Below are 15981 nucleotides of genomic sequence, written 5' to 3' on the forward strand. Positions count from 1 at the left end.
CCTCTGGTCACAGCTACTCGGGGAGCTGAGGTGGGAGGATCACTGCAGCCTGGGAGGCAGAGGTTGCAGTGAGCCAAGATCACACCCCTGCACTCCAGCCTGGGTGACAGAGCGAAACCCTGTCTCCAAAAAAAAAAAAAAAATTGGAAACTGTCCTTTTTGCTTCATTTCCCCGGGGAAATGACACAGCCCTGAGGACTGGGAGAGAGCTCACTGTGGAGCCCGCAGAGCACTGCCTGGGAACCGGCGCTCTCCTAGAGCACTCGCTGCCGGGCTTTCAGAGGGGCTGCACTGGGCACGCGGTTCCCTCGGTGGCCCTTGCTGGTCCCTTGTGGTCCCCCCGCCGCCCCTCACTGTCCCCCCGCCGCCCCTCACCATCCCCCCACGGTCCTCGCACTGCCCCTCACGTCTCCTCAAGGCCCCTGCGCCACCCCCCACCATCCCTCTCACGGTCCCCACGCCACCCCTCACATCCCCCGGCGGTCCCCACACCACCCCTCGCTGTCCCCACATCTATTCACCTCCTGTTTACCACTTGGCTTGTTTCTCCCTCTTCTCTTGATTAGGCAGCAGCTTAGGTATTTAATTCACGTATTTCAAAGAACTAGGTATAAAACATAACGCTTTGCCAACTGCTTATCTTCTAAAGCATTAGTTTCTGTGTTTTCTGCCTTGCTCAGGTCTGGGTAGGTGAGGAGACCACAGTAATGACAAAACTTGCAACGGCCCGACTCATACAGTGAGATGGGAGGGCTCAGCTCCCACTTCCCACCCTGCAGAGACCACAGAGGCCAGGGAGGGTCAGGTGGCACAGCATGAGGATTCCAGTGGAACCCGCAGGCTGTCTGCAGGGAGGCTGCTAGCCCCGCAGGAGCGACGCACTGCACAGAAATCCTGGGACTGCAACACTGCAGTGGTTTCCCTAAAGCTACACGACACTTCCCTCCCCGGCAGAGAAAAGGGCAAGGGGCTGCCAGCCTCCCGCTCCTCCTCAGCTCCTTTCTTGCTGGCGCGGGGATCCCCTGCACACCTGTCACTCACCCGCAGCACCCAGAGCCTCCACACCCTCTCCAGTGCAGGGGGTGGGGACTCCTGCTCTGCCCCAGCCCCATAGCATCCTTCTGCCCTGGGTGGCGGTGACAGGGCTCCAGGGAACAGGTCTGGCACTGGCTGTGAAAGTCAGCGGCTCCTGGCGGCCCCTCCACAGCGTCTCCCTTTGATGATGCCGGTGAGACTGGGCCTCTTCTCACCTCTTCTGGACTCATGCTCTCTAGCGGGGGGTGCTAGGCCAGCTCACCTGACACCTGCCCCGCACCCCCTTTTCTCTGCCAGCTCAGGGCTACCCTCCGGGTTGTCCCCAGACCCCTGTCCAGCTGGTGCACTCTCTTCAGTGTCTGCAACCGGCTGCCACACCCACCCCTTACTCTTTAATGGAAATGGTTATAGTTTTGTTTCTAGACTGTATTTGGTTCTCTTTTCACACTGGCTCTGTCCTCACAGGACCCTGTCCTTTCTCCCTTTCACCTCTTTACCTTGCTATTTTTATCCTGTATCTCATCAATCCAAATTATGTGACTTTCTGCTCTAATGCTCCTTCTTTTGTGTGCTGACGTGTGTGCTTTGTGATTGTAACTGATACTGCTTGTCCTGATCCGTGGGGAGCTGCTGGCCCCACACCAGAGCCGAGACCCTGCGCTCCAGGGAAGCGCTGCTTCCCACAGCCACGCAGCCCAGGCCAGAGCCACTGCCATGCAGCCTGACTGGGACGCAAACATTCAGTAGGACACTGGCCACCCCACCCAGGACACTTCAGTCCAGCCCATTTACAAGGCTAAGGTCTCAGCTTAAGGGCTTCCCAGTCCAACACAAAGAATAACTTTGAACCCTACAACTACATCAGGACAGACCATGGTTACAAATTCTCAGGAGAGAGGATTTAAAAGAAATTCTAAAAGAAAATAGACTACCTCCCAGGGCGCACACTGGAAGGTTCCTCATCAATCACTTTTTGCTGAGGAGGGGCCTTGGAGGGTCTGGTACAGGTGGGCTCTGACCCAGTACAAAGAAAGGCCTTGTCTGGCCGGGCGTGGTGGCTCACGCCTGTAATCCCAGTACTTTGGGAGGCCGAGGTGGGCAGATCACGAGGTCAGGAGATCGAGACCACGGTGAAACCCCGTCTCTACTAGAAATACAAAAAATTAGCCAGGCGTGGTGGCAGGCACCTGTAGTCCCAGCTACTCGGAGAGACTGAGGCAGGAGAATGGCGTGAACCCAGGAGGCAGAGCTCGCAGTGAGCCAAGATTGCGCCACTGCACTCCAGCCTGGGCGACAGAGCAAGACTCTGTCTCAAAAAAAAAAAAAAAAAAAAAAAAAAAAGGCCTTGTCTCCCATGAGAAATCAAGGCATGCAGGCGCCCAGGGGCCACTGGAGAGCTCTAACCCCTTACCTCCCCTCTTGGCCTCTGTGGGCCTAGGTTTCTCCTTCTGTTTGATCAGAAGGATGCTGGTCAACTCATCAGCATTGCAGGTATTCTGTAGTGGGAAGGTTTTTCAGAATAACAGACCACCATAAGGCCAGAAGCAGAAGCCCACCCCCTGTTATGTTATTAGGTTTTGATTTTTTTTTTTTTTTTTTTTTTTTGGAGACAGAGTCTTGCTCTGTCACCCAGGCTGGAGTCCAGTGGCTTGATCTTGGTTCACTGCAGCCTCAACTTCCCAGGGTCAAGCAATCCTCCTGCCTCAGCCTTCCAAGGAGCTGGAATACAGGCATGTGCTACCATACCTGGCAAATTTTTAAAAATATTTTTTGTAACGATGGGGTCTCACCATGTTGCCCAACCTGGTCTCGAACTCCTGGGATCAAGTGATCCTTCCATTATGGCCTCCCAAAGTACTGGGATTACAGGCATAAGCTACCATGCCCAGCTAGTTTTGATTTTTTTGTTTGTTTTGAGACAGAGTCTCACTCTGTCACCCAGGCTAGAGTACAGTGGTGCAGTCTTGGCTCATTGCAGCCTCTGCCTCCCAGGTTCAAGCAATCCTCCTGTCTCAGCCAGAGTATCAGGGATTACAGGCATGCGCCACCACACCTGGCTAATTTTTTTGTATTTTTAGTAGAGACGGGGTTTCGCCATGTTGGCCAGAATGGTCTTGAACTCCTGACCTCAAGTGATCCGCCCACTTCAGCTTCCCAAAGTGCTGGGATTACAGGCATGAGTCACCGGCCACTGGGCATGCTTTTGCATCATCTCTTGACCTCTCATCCCTGTCCATTCTTTCTAGGGTGCCTCTGATTGGAATGCTGGCTTCAGGGTTCAGCCTGCTAGTTCACTCTTCTCTTTCTCTCCTACTTTCCACATTTTTGCCTTTTTCCTCTATTTTCTGGAAATTTCCACAACTTTCTCTTCCAATTGTTCTATTATTTTTCCCATTTCTATTATGGCATCTTTAATTCACAGAAGGCCAATTTTATTCCCTGAATGTGGCTTCTCCATGGTGACACCTCTTGTCCCGTGAATGCATGATGCCCACTTATTTCCCTGAGGATATTAATCAGAGATTTTCTTTCTCTGTTATTTTCTTTTCCCCGAACCATCTACATCTCCAATTAGTGTCTGTTTCTTTTGTTGCCACCTTTCCTACTGGAGGGGTTCCTCGGCCGGGAGGAATTACTGGATGCCTGCCCTGCTGGACGGCGTGGCCAGGCCAGCTGTGCCTCCACCACTGGGAGTCTTTCCTGTGGCTCCTCGCCTCCTGGCTGCAGTGCCCTGAGGGCACTCCTGTCCTTGGCACACTGCCTGTCCTGGCTGGACCTGCACCCTCCCGCAGTGGACGCAGGCCTGCCACTGCCCCCACCACTAGGCCTCACCCAGTTGATACGGCCTCCTCTGGCCCCAGGCTGCTCCAGCCAGCAGTACCACCATCCCCTCCAGAAGCAAACAGGGAACGTTCCATTTGTGGTGGGGAGCACACGTCCCACACGAGGAGGCCCCACGCTGAACCCATGTGTTTGACACATGGAGGAAAGTGCCAGCATGGCAGGGCCCAGAGGAGCAGCAGGCCCCCTATGAAGGGGAAGGTAAGCAAGAGGTGTCAGAACCGCAAGTCCGTTTCTGCTTAGAGCCTCAGTGGCTGCAGGGATCAGGCCATGTACTTCCCAGAGGAGTGGCGGGAAGGGGCGATGAGCATGCAGCACAGAGACAGAGGGATCAGCAGGTGCCCCAGCTGCCCCGTTCTGTCTCCGCCCTGCAGCCTGGATGGCACATCCTGCACCCCATGCACCTGAGTCCACACTCACACCCACTTCCACTCTCTGCTTCTTCACACCTGGCTCAGTGTGCAGCTGCCCCTATCCTGTCACCAATCCCATTTTTAGCCAAAACTGGGTCACATGGGGTTACTATCCCTTCTACCCAAGGGGCCCTGCCCTCACCCACAGGTGAGAAAGAGCCTGTGAAGGAGTGCCCCAAAGATGAAGGCATCTATCAAAGAGCAGGGCCAGGGGAGACGGAGCGCAGGGGCTGAGAAGAGGGTGGCAGGAGCCCTGTGATCTGAACCCAAAGTCACCAGGAACAGAGCATGTGGGTCCAAATGCTCCAAACCAACCCTTCAGTCAACGGAGCCCAGCCCAGTCCTGTAACCACTCCCTCCATGCTTTGAAAACATGCCCTGCACGGGGCCCCACCAGGCCCCTCTCCCATCACAGGGCCCTCCCACACCTGCTGCCTAGGGAGGAGGCCTGGAACCTAACCCACCCCTGCCCCAGAGAGCTGGGTCTTTACAAGGGCTGGTCCCCTGGGCACGAGGGTCCTGTTCTCCTCTCGGCCAGCTACCAGGGCTGGCCATCTTCCTGACATGGGACACTAGGAACACGAGGCCGTGGGCTGTGAGGGCACTAAGGGCACCTCAGGATCTCCAATCTCCACACCCTCCTCTAACAGAAATGCCCTCCAATCCCACCAACCACTCCCCTACTGTCAGTGGCAGCGGAAACCAAGGTCCGGGCCCATGACATGCCCGCAGTCCCCTGCCAGGCACACAGAGGGCTGTGGGCACTGCTGCCAAGAACGGAGCTCCTGGCAGAGGGTGGGGGTGAATGAATGTGCCCCCATCCCCTGGGTCCTGAGATGCCCAGAGAGTGGACACTTTTCTAGCCTGGAGTGGGGAGGAAAACAAAAAGTCATGGCTTTGAGGAAGTCTCTTCCTACCTCCCAGGCATGTCCAGGCCTCAGGGGACCCACAGTGTAAGGTGGGAGACTCCCCAGGAGCAGAGAGAAACAAGAGACAGAGGCTGTTGTCAGCCCCGCATGAGCCCCCCAACCAGCCAGCAGCCTCAGCCAGGGGGCCCCTCCCTCCAACAGCCCCTCTTCCTGCAGCCTAAAGTGCCCACCTGTCCCCCTAAAACAGGCATGCCTGGCAACAGCCCCCCACAAAGGGGCACTTGAGACAGAAGGTGACGAGGCCGCCTCTTACCGGAGCAGAACGCCACACGCACCGTGTCCTGCTTGGCCATGCCCAGCACAGGCAGCAGGGAGCTCAGGACGGATGGCAGGAAGGGGACTACGCCGAACGCTGTGAGAGAGGACACTGTCAAAGGCCTCTGCCAAGGCTTCCAGTGCCCCGTGCTCCTCCTGGGGCGGGCTGCGCGTCACCTACCGTTGGCCACCGAGAGGCTAGCGAGGGTGTGCAGCACGGCGCAGTGTGGCAAGGTCCCAGGGTGTAGCCTGCGCAGCAGCTCCTCCATTACCTTGCTGATGAACTGCCTTCCCACGGCCACCAGGACGCCACTCGCCGCCTGCTGCCAGTCCCAGACCAGGTCCTGAACCCAAAACACCAGCAGGTAGAACCTCTCCCTGAAATCTCCCAAAAGGCAAGACCAAGACATTCTGCCCTCAGTCACTGCCAGCCTCGGACAAGCGCACGCTGTTTTCAGTGTCCCTAGAAAGTGCAGGTCGGGGAAGGTGGCAGGCACAGCCTCCCCTGCTGAGGGGCTGCTGAGGAGACCCCACACACAGGAGCAGCAGAGCCCTGGTGAGAGGTGAGGGGCTGCTAGGAGACCCCACACACACAGGAGAAGCAGAGCCCTGGTGAGAGGGGGCTGCACTCAGTGCCCCGAGAGTTACGCCCACCGGAGCCCTGCACCAACCCCAATGCCGGGCACAGCCTTTGGCCCCGGCTGCATGCACACCACGGTCCTGCGTGTGCTGAGTTCTGGCAGCTTGCTCTCTGCTTCAGTTGCTGCCTCTGAAAATCACAGGGGACCACCCCCCACCCCTGCAGGGTGGTGCATGAGACCGAGGGGCCTCTGCCAGCCCAAGGCAGCCAAACACCACCATATACTCTCAAGGCTGCTGGTAGAAAGGCCAAGAAGCAGCTTCCCTTCCCAAGCTAGGCCTGAGTCTGCGAGGCCAGAGGGCCTGCTGAATACCTTCGTCTTGGTCATCTCGCTGGAGGCCAGGAGGATGATGGTGCTGGCTGTGTCCTTGTCCAGCTCACTGGCGCGACTGCTCAGGACCCTCTCCATGGCCCTCAGGACCGCCGCTCGGTATGGGTGCGCCAGCTGCGGAAAGACACCGTCCAGGACGGTCCCAGGTGAGCCCCACGCCCAGACAGTCTGAGTGCCTATCACCGTCTCTACAAGATGAAACCGCACAAATCTCTCTGCCTCAAGCGCAGGAGGGGAAGGGTACACCTGATCACTCCTCACGCCCTAAAAGCCGACCTGCAAGCCTCACACTCACAGCCCATCTCCAGAAGGGTGGAGCGTTATCCTGTGCCAGACAACCAACATGCAGAGGGCGAGGCAGGGGGCTTCTCTCCTCCAGGGGCAGCCATTAGGGTCTCCTAGTCACATGACGCTCCCAGGACCCTTCTGCCTCCTTGCCCTGCCCTCCCCTTTCAGAGGAGGAGCACCCTCCTGTCCCCAGCTCAGTGGTCATGGCCTCAGTCTCTGCCGCTAGGTTAGTGCTTGTATCCAATGGCCCCTCCCCAAGGCTGCTAAGGAAAAACACCACCCACCACACCACCTTCTGCCACGCCCCCAGGCCACCTCCACCTCCCAGGTTAACCCTCCAAGAGTCCAACCACCTGCCTTCATCCTCCCCCTAAGCAGCTCTCCTGTCGACCACCACCTCCACTGTAAATCCAAAGAGCACACACCGTCCTTGCCTCAACTGGGGACACCCCAAGGACTGGGACTGAAAGCTGGGACCCGCGGGGGCACACAGCAGAGTAGGCTACTGCCCAACCCAGGAAAGGACCCTGGGGCACCCGGCCACCCTGTGTTGACAGCCCCTCCCCAGTGATGCACCCACCACGGCCCCTCCCTCCACCACCCTGAGAGCAGCCTGCACCAGGCAACATGGTGTCAGGAGGGGCCGGCACAGGGCGGCCCAGCGGCCCACAGGCTCTGTCGTCCATTCTCACATGGGTATAAAGAGGTGACCTGCAAAAACCCGAACAGGCACAGTGGCTCACACCTGTAATCTCAACACTTAGGGAGGCCGAGGTGGGCAGATCACCTGAGGTCAGGAGTTCAAGACCAGCCTGGCCAACATGGTGAAACCCTGTCTCTACTAAAAAAAAAAAAAGTACAGGCCAGGAGTGGCGGCTCACGCCCGTAATCCCAACACTTAGGGAGGCCGAGGCGGGCAGATCACCTGATGTCAGGGGTTCGAGACCAGCCTGGCCAATATGGTGAAACCCCATCTCTACTAAAAATACAAAAATTAGCCATGTGTGGTGGCGCACACCTGTAGTCCCAGCTACTCGGGAGGCTGAGGCAGAAGAATCGCTTGAACCCGGGAGGCGGAGGTTGCAGTGAGCTGAGATCGCGCCACTGCACTACAGCCTGGGCCACAGAGCAAGACTCTGTCTCAAAATAAAAAAAAAAAAAAATACACAAATTACCCAGTCATGGTGGCAGGCACCTGTAATCCCAGCTACTGGGGAGGCTGAAGCAGGATAAAAGCTTGAACCTGGGAGGCGGAGGTTGCAGTGAGCCGAGATCACATCACTCCAGCCTGGGCGACAGAGCAAGACTGTCTCAAAGAAAAAAAAAAAGAAGAAATACCTGAGACTGGGTAACTTACAAAGAAAAATGGTTTAATTAGCTCAAAGTTGCAGGCTGTACAGGAAGCATGGCTGGGCAGGCCTCAGGAAAACACAATCATGGTGGAAAATGAAGGGGAAGCAGGCACATCTTACATGGCCTAAGCAGGAGGAAGACAGTGAAGGAGGAGGAGAAGGAGCCACGTGCTTTCAAACAGATCTCCTGAGAACTCTATCATGAGAACAGCACCAAAGAGGGAAGTCGCCCCCAGGATCCAGTCACCTCCCACAGGCCCCACCTCCAGCACTGGGGATTACATGAGATTTGGGTGGGGACACAGATTCAAACCAGATCAGACACTGATGATCACAGGGTCTGCACTCCCCTCATCCACTCTGACAGCTATGGCAGACACGGCAGGTGGAGGTAGCCCCACATGGGAGAAGTGCTACCAGCTCAGTGAAGACAGCCACGCAGGACATTTGAAGGAGAGCATGACAAGGTCGTCTAAAGGAGAAACAATAGTAGGAAGGCTTGGGAGCTTCATGAAAGTCTTGGTTTTGTTCAGAAACTATTTGAAGTTGACACCCAGCCACTTGACATGCACGTGGCCCTGGCATGCAGCAGTGCCGGTGACGGGGCAGCGCCAGGCAGCTCCCAGGCCCACATGCACCTGCCGCACGTGGCTGTGGCACACGTGTTCGGAATCACGCAACTGTCTCAAACGTTGAGAGTCCCAGCATAAGTAGCAGCAGACAGGCTTGCTCACCGCCACTCCGCGGAACGAGTTACAAACTATCATGGTTTAGCCCCAGGCCCACAAGTGGGAGTGATTTTTGTTCTTGAAAATAGCCAGTGTAGGTCACAAGCCTCAGCACGGAACACTAAGTTCACCTGGAACCTGCCAGTTCTCCAGGGGAAGAGCTTCAGCTGGGGTTGATTTTCACTGTTAGATTTCCCATCCTCGAGTGTTGGTGCCGCAGTGAGGCAAGAGTGAGGCTGGTGGGGGATCAGTCTCACTGTGCCAGCCACCTCCGCCCACTGGCTACACGACTCCCTGTGCTTTAAGCCTTCTACAGGCAGACTGTATTTAAATTCTATATTAGAGAATCATTTCTTTTTTTTTTTTGAGATAGAGTCTCACTCTGTCACCCAGGCTAGAGTGCAGCGGCACAATCTCAGCTCACTGCAACCTCTGCCTTCCGGGTTCAAGTGGTTCTCCTGCCTCAGCCTCCCGAGTAGCTGGGACTACAGGTGTGCACCACCACACTCAGCTAATTTTTTTTTTTTTTTTTTTTTTTTTGAGATGGAATCTCGCTCTGTCATCCAGGCTGGAGTGCTGTGGCACAATCTCAGCTCACTGCAACCTGTGCGTCCCAGGTTCAAGTGGGTATCATGCCTCAGCCTCCGAGTACCTGGGACTACAGGTATGCACCACCACTCCTGGCTAATTTTTTTTGTATTTTCAGTAGAAATGAGGTTTTGCCACGTTGGCCAGGCAGGCTGGCCTTGAGTCCTGGCCTCAAGTGATCCACCCGCCTCCACCTCCCAAAGTTTTGGGATTACAGGCATGAGCCACTGCACCCAGCCCCCGCTAATTATTTTTATTTATTTATTTATTTTTTTTGAGACAGAGTCTCTCCCTGTCACCCAGGGTGGAGTGCAATGTTATGATCTCAGCTCACTGCAACCTCCGCCTCCCGGGTTCAAGCAGTTCTTCTGCCTCAGTCTCCTGAGTAGCTGGAACTACAGGCATGTGCCACCATGCCTGGATAACTTTTGTATTTTTAGTAGAGACAGGGTTTCACCATGTTGGCCAGGATGATCTCAAACTCCTGATCTTGTGATCCACCCGCCTTGGCCTCCCAAAGTGCTGGGATTACATGCGTGAGCCACCGCACCCGGCCTATTTTATTTTTTTAGAGATGGGGTCTATGTTGCCCAGGCTGGTCTCAAATCCCTGGCCTCAAGCGATCCTCTTGTCTCAGGCTCCCAAAGTGTTGGGATTACAGGCATGTGCCCTGGCACCCAGCCTATTGTTTCTGACTTTCATAATCTGGACACTCTTCCCAGGCAGGAGGCAATGTAGTCCTTGAGAAGCCCATCCCCACCTGGGACGTTGCAGAGCTGAGGTTCTAAGTGGGTGGATTAACTGCCGGGGCAGCACAGCTGGCATAGTGCAGGAACTGGGGGAGGGGGGGAAGAATTGAAAATCAGTGTAAATTGGTCTGGTTCTATCTAGTCAGGGCATGGCTGAGCTGGGAGCAGCAGCTTGGGTGCAGCAAATGGGCATTTATACCCATCCGACCGGACCCGTTGCTGGGAGGGGCAGCTCAGGTGTAGCAGGGCATTTATATCCATACAACTGGACCTGTTGCTGGGAGGGGCAGCTTGGATGCAGCAGGGCATTAATACCCACCCGACCAGACCCGTTCCTGGGAGGGGCAGCTTGGGTGCAGCAGGGCATTTATACCCATCGGACCAGACCCGTTCCTGGGAGGGGCAGCTTGGGTGCAGCAGGGCATTAATACCCACCCGACCAGACCCGTTCCTGGGAGGGGCAGCTTGGGTGCAGCAGGGCATTAATACCCACCCGACCAGACCCACAGCTGCCATCTCCTCTGGTTCTTGGTCTTGGAAACACATCTCAAGTTGCATTATGCTTCCATCTTTAGCTACTAATTCTCTTCACATATATGAGGAAGTTTGAGGGAAATCTTTGCTTTTTTCCTGAGGAAAACAATAGGGAGAAGTGAGTCCTGGGACTGAGTTCTCCAGATTCCACTCACAACTGTGGCATCTCCATCTGTCACTCTGTGTCCTGGTGATTGAGTGCTCAGTGCAGGGTGACAGCCTGGCTCAGCAAGTCTGCAATGGGTTATGCAACTGGAAAACATAGGAACCCATGAAAAAGGCATAGGAATCTACATTTTACAAAAAATGGGTAGGGGCCAGCCACAGTGGCTCACGCCTGTAACCCCAGCACTTTGGGAGGCCAAGGTGGGAGGATCACTTGAGCCCAGGAGTTCAAGACCAGCCTGGGTAACATAGTAAGGCCCTGTTTCTACAAAAAATAAAAACAATTAGCCAGGTGTGGTCATGCACCTGTGGTTCCAGCTACTTTGGAGGCTGAAGCAGGAGGATCACTTGTGTATGCGAGATCAAGGCTGCAGTGAGCCAAAATTGCACCACTGCACTCCAGCCTAGGCAAGAGAGGGAGTCCATCCCTGAATTAAAAAAAAAAGGTTATGTATTACTTGTGTTCCAGGGTTGGTTTAAGTTTGATTTTATGGTATAAGTACCATACTTTTGGCCGGGCATGGTGGTTCATGCCTGTAATCCCCATGATAGTGACAGGAGGCAGCCAAATGCCTAGGCAGACAGGGGTGGGTCCCCGAGAAACCCCACCTCCAAGCCAAAAATAGTTTAAAGCCTGAAAGCCAAGCTACAAGTTAAATCCTCGGACCGGATTGAGAGCCCGTCTTCCTGTCTGGTGTGCTTTCCTCTGATTGATCCCCACCCTTCACCTATTTTACATATACCCACCCTTTTCTAATTGGCTTTCTACACCGTCATGCCCACCTTTGAGTGGTGTCTTCACTTTAACCTCTTTTGCAGACTTACAAACCAATCAGCATACACTCCTCATTCTGTGCCTATAAAGACCCCAGACTCAGTTGGTAGAGGGGAGGTGGCCTAACTTGGGCGAAGAGACAGCCTAACTTTGGGGAACATGACCTGTCCTTCCCGTCCCCTCTCCAGCTCCCCTCTCCACTAAGAGCCATTTTCATCACTCAGTAAAATTCTTCTCTGCCCTCCTCACCCTTCAATGTCCACTGTATCCTCATTCTTCTTGGGTGTGGTACAAGAGCTCAGGAACCACCGAACACGGTTACAAGCTACAACGTAGGCAAACTGAGGCATGCCAGCATGGCTGGGCAAGGCCCAGGTGGGGCATCGCTAGGGCTTGCAAAGAGACCAAGAAGAAGAATCCTATGGCTGGGCGCAGTGGCTCAGGCCTGTCATCCCAGCACTTTGGGAGGCCGAGGAGGGTGGATCATCAGGTCAGGAGTCTGAGACCAGCCTGACCAACATGGTGAAACCCCATCTCTACTAAAAATACAAAAAAATGAGACAGGTGTGGTGGCGTGCACCTGTAATCCCAGCTACTCAGGAGGCTGAGGCAGGAGAATTGCTTGAACTCAGGAGGCAGAGGTTGCAGTGAGCCGGTTTGCACCACTGTACTCCAGCCCAGCCTGGGCAACAGAGCGAGACTCTGTCTCAAAAAAATAAATAAATAAATAAAATAAAAAATAAATAAAAAAGAAGAATCCTACCTCACCAGCACTTTGGGAAGCCATGGCAGGTGGATTGCTTGAGGTCAAGAGTTCATGACCAACCTCGTCAACATGGCAAAACCCAATCTCTACTAAAACTACAAAAAAAAATTAGCCAGGAGTGGTGGCACGTGCCTGTAGTCCCAGCTACTCGTGAGGCTGAGGCACAGGAATTGCTTGACCCAGGAGGTAGAGGTTGCAGTGAGCTGAGATCACACCACTGCACTCAAGCCTGGGCAACAGAGCGAGACTCTGCCTCAGAAAAAAAAAAAAAAAAAAAAGTACCATACTTTTTACAGCCCTGCCTCCATTCACAGTTGGAAAAGGCCCACTTAGGAAAGTTCTTCAAGGAGAGCAAACACAGTAATAAGCCCCTTTAAATAAAAATACTGTTGACGAGGTTTATTCTGTGCCACTATGACTGACCACGGCCCAGGGAACATCTGAGAAAGTACACCCAAGATGGTCAGGTTAGTTTGGTTTTATACATTTTAGGGGACAGAATTACAGGCAAAGACATAAATCAATACATGGAAGGTGTACACTAGTTCAGCCTAGAAAGGTGGGACATCTCAGGGAGTGCTTATACGGCATAGGTGGATTCAGAGATTTTCTGATTGGCAAATAGTTAAAAGAGTTAAACTGGCCAGGCATGGTGGCTCACGCCTGTAATCCCAGCACTTTGGGAGGCCAAGGTGGGCGGATCACAAGGTCAGGAATTCAAGACCAGCCTGACCAACACGGTGAAACCCGGTCTCTACTAAAAATACAAAAATTAGCTGGTGTGGTGGCATGCACCTGTAATCCCAGCTACTCAGGAGGCTGAGGCAGGAGAATCCCTTGAACCCAGGAGGCAGAAGTTGCAGTGAGCCAAGATCACGCCATTGCCCTCGAGCTTGGGTGACAGAGCAAGACTCCCTCTCAGGAAAAAAAAAAAAGAAAAAAAAAGAGTTAAACGTTGCCTAAGGACTTGAAGTCAGCAGAAAGAAACGCCTGAATTAAAAGGGCTTGTGAAAGCCAAGGTTCTTGTTATGTAGATGAAGCCTCCAGGTAGCAGGCTTCAGAGATAATAGATGGTAAATGTCTCTTTTTAGACCATAAAGGTGTCAGTCTCTTAGTTAAATCTCTTCTGGATCAGAAAAAGACCTGGAAATGGAAGGAGATTCTCCACTGATGCAATTTTCCCCCACAAAATATGGTTTTGCAGGGCCATTTCAAAATATGTCAAGAATAGATTTTGGGGTAAAATACTTTTATTTCCTTCAGGGCCCACTATCACGTGATGCTATGCCAGAGTCCAGTCTGGAATTTTATTGCTACAAGGAGTCTGTTTTGTCAGACTTACGATCTCTGTTTTAACCTAATGCTCACTGGTTGTCCAAACTCCAAAAGGGAGCAGGTATAACGAGGTGTGTCCAATCTCCCTTTCTGTCTGTCATAGCCTGGAGTTTAGTTTTCCACGTTGCTCCCGGGTCTCCTTGGACAGGAGGATGTTAGAGTAGGCCGCTAGGCAGACGTGAACAGGGCAGGAGAGGCCCCAACTAGGAATGTCAGGTAGTCATCAGGTGATGGTCAGGCAGGTGTTTAGGCGTCTCTCTACAATAATAATTGGTCACTGCCAGCACCAAGGAAAGACAGCCTCACAACAGATGGGAAACACCTAAAGCTTCTGCATGGGGGAATAAGGAAAAAAAGAAAGAAAACACCTAAGGCTGGTGACAGCAGCTTCCTTAGAGGATCTCAGGAGTTGGGTGAATGGGCTCCAGCAAGCACACTGAGGTGAAATGGTGGTGTTTAACCGGTATATGGCCTTCCTCTAGAAACACTCGGCCAGTAAGGGAAGAATGCCTCAAGTGAGCATGTGCGCAACTGCGCACAAACACTCAAAAGGAGCTTCAGGTAGTGGAACCCACGCAGGTGCCTGGAGGTGGTTCCCAGGAGCGCCCGGGAGCTCCGCGCCCCTCCCCATTCCTGCCCCGAGCGTCTCCTCCACCTGCTGTGCATCCGCACCCTTCGTCACAGCCCGTGTCATAAATGGGTAAACATAGGCAATTCTGTGCCTGCGTTCTGTGAGCCACTGCTGCAATTCATCAAGCCTGAGGAGGGGGTCGTGAAAACCCTGATTCATGGCAGGTCGGTCAGAAGCACAGGCCACACCTGGAGCTTGCAACTGGCATCAGAAGCGGGGCTGTCGTGTGGGACTGAGCCTTCCACCTGCGGGATCTGACGTGACCTCCAGGTGGATGGTGTCGGAATTGAACTGAGGACACCCAGCTGGTGTCCACTGCACAACTGACTGCTGTTTGCTGGTGGAGAGAAATCCCCCACATTTGGTCACAGAAGTCTTCTGTGTTGATTGTTGTGTGGTGTAAGAGCAGAAAAAACAACGTGCGTTTGAGTTTTTCCACTCACAGAATTTGAAAATCCAATTTTACTATTCTTGCTTCTCTTCCCCAAATCCCGTCCCTCCCCATGGCCTGACGGCCCCTGAGGAGTCCGTCTGTCCTGTGCAGGACCCTGGCTGACATGTACAAGACTGGACGTGTATAAAACCGTGAGGCCCAGCACCCCTCAGCGGCACAGGTCACATGCTACAAAGTCATGGGCCTCCGGGTTCATAAAAACAGAACCACAAACACAGATGCCAGACAGGAGCTGAAACCTGTAAAGCTCCAGGTGTACCCCAGGACACTGTGCTAACGTCTGAGGCCTGGAGGGGGATGTGGCATTGCTTTTCCCTATTGTTCCACATCTTTCTGGAGCGACTCAGTGGGCTTTGAACCATGCCTGCTATCTAGGCAAGACACAGCCAAGTGAAGTGCAGATGCGGTGAGACCCACAAACAAATGGCAAAAACTGGAGGCAGTGACCCAAACCTCCGGGAAGCAGTCTGCAGGAGGAGACGACAGAAGAGGACTAGGGCAGGGGAGGTCCCTGGGAAGGGTCACAGCCCGCAGGGTCAGTGCTTCCAGCTCGTGTATAATATATAAATATCCAACTGTGAAGGCAGACTTTTTAAAAATTCAGTTTAAAAAATATGAAGGCTAGAAAAGGGGTAAAATCAGAAACAAAGTAGGACAAGCATGGAGTGGCCGGGGCTCAGAGGAGGGCACCCCAGAACAGAGGCTCAGGAGCAAAGTCCCTCTCAGATCTGCTCTGCCCTCCTCTCTCTCCTCCTCATTCTCTCCCAAGGCAGCCATAAAACCTGTAAATATTGGCCAGGTGGTGGCTCTTGCCTGTAATCCCAGCACTCTGGGAGGCCGAGGCTGGCAGATCACTTGAGGTCAGGAGTTCAAGACCAACCTGGGCAACATGGTGAAACCCTATCTCTACTAAAACACAAAAATTAGCCTGGCATGGTGGCAGGCACCTGTAATCCCAGCTACTTGGGAGGCTGAGGCAGGAGAATTGCTTGAACCCAGGAGTTAGAGGTTGCAGTGAGCCAAGATCACACCACTGCACTCCAGCCTGGGTGACAGAGCCAAATTCTGTCTCAAAAAAATATGTATAAATAAATAATAAAAATAAAAATACAAAATTAGCCGTGCGTGGTGGCGCACACCTGCAGCCCCAGCTACTCAGGAGGCTGAGACAG

General features: G+C 53.7%; 1 protein-coding gene across 16 annotated transcripts in view; it reads right to left on the reverse strand.

Annotated features, from left to right (window-relative positions):
* The window catches only part of MROH1 (maestro heat like repeat family member 1), a 111781-nt gene that overhangs the window by 74830 nt on the left and 20970 nt on the right, over positions 1-15981 (reverse strand). For 15 of the 16 annotated variants that reach the window (XM_030804760.1, XM_030804767.1, XM_030804764.1 and 12 more), the window contains 3 exons: positions 6427-6558; positions 5655-5817; positions 5472-5570 (listed from right to left, as the gene is read on the reverse strand). In XM_030804760.1, the coding sequence (XP_030660620.1) occupies positions 5472-5570; positions 5655-5817; positions 6427-6558 (394 nt within the window). The remainder of the gene's footprint in view (positions 1-5471; positions 5571-5654; positions 5818-6426; positions 6559-15981) is intronic. The other variant, XM_030804766.1, reaches the window with a different exon arrangement.

This window comes from Nomascus leucogenys, chromosome 23 (assembly GCF_006542625.1).
Source record: "Nomascus leucogenys isolate Asia chromosome 23, Asia_NLE_v1, whole genome shotgun sequence".
Classification (NCBI taxonomy): Eukaryota; Metazoa; Chordata; class Mammalia; order Primates; family Hylobatidae; genus Nomascus; species Nomascus leucogenys.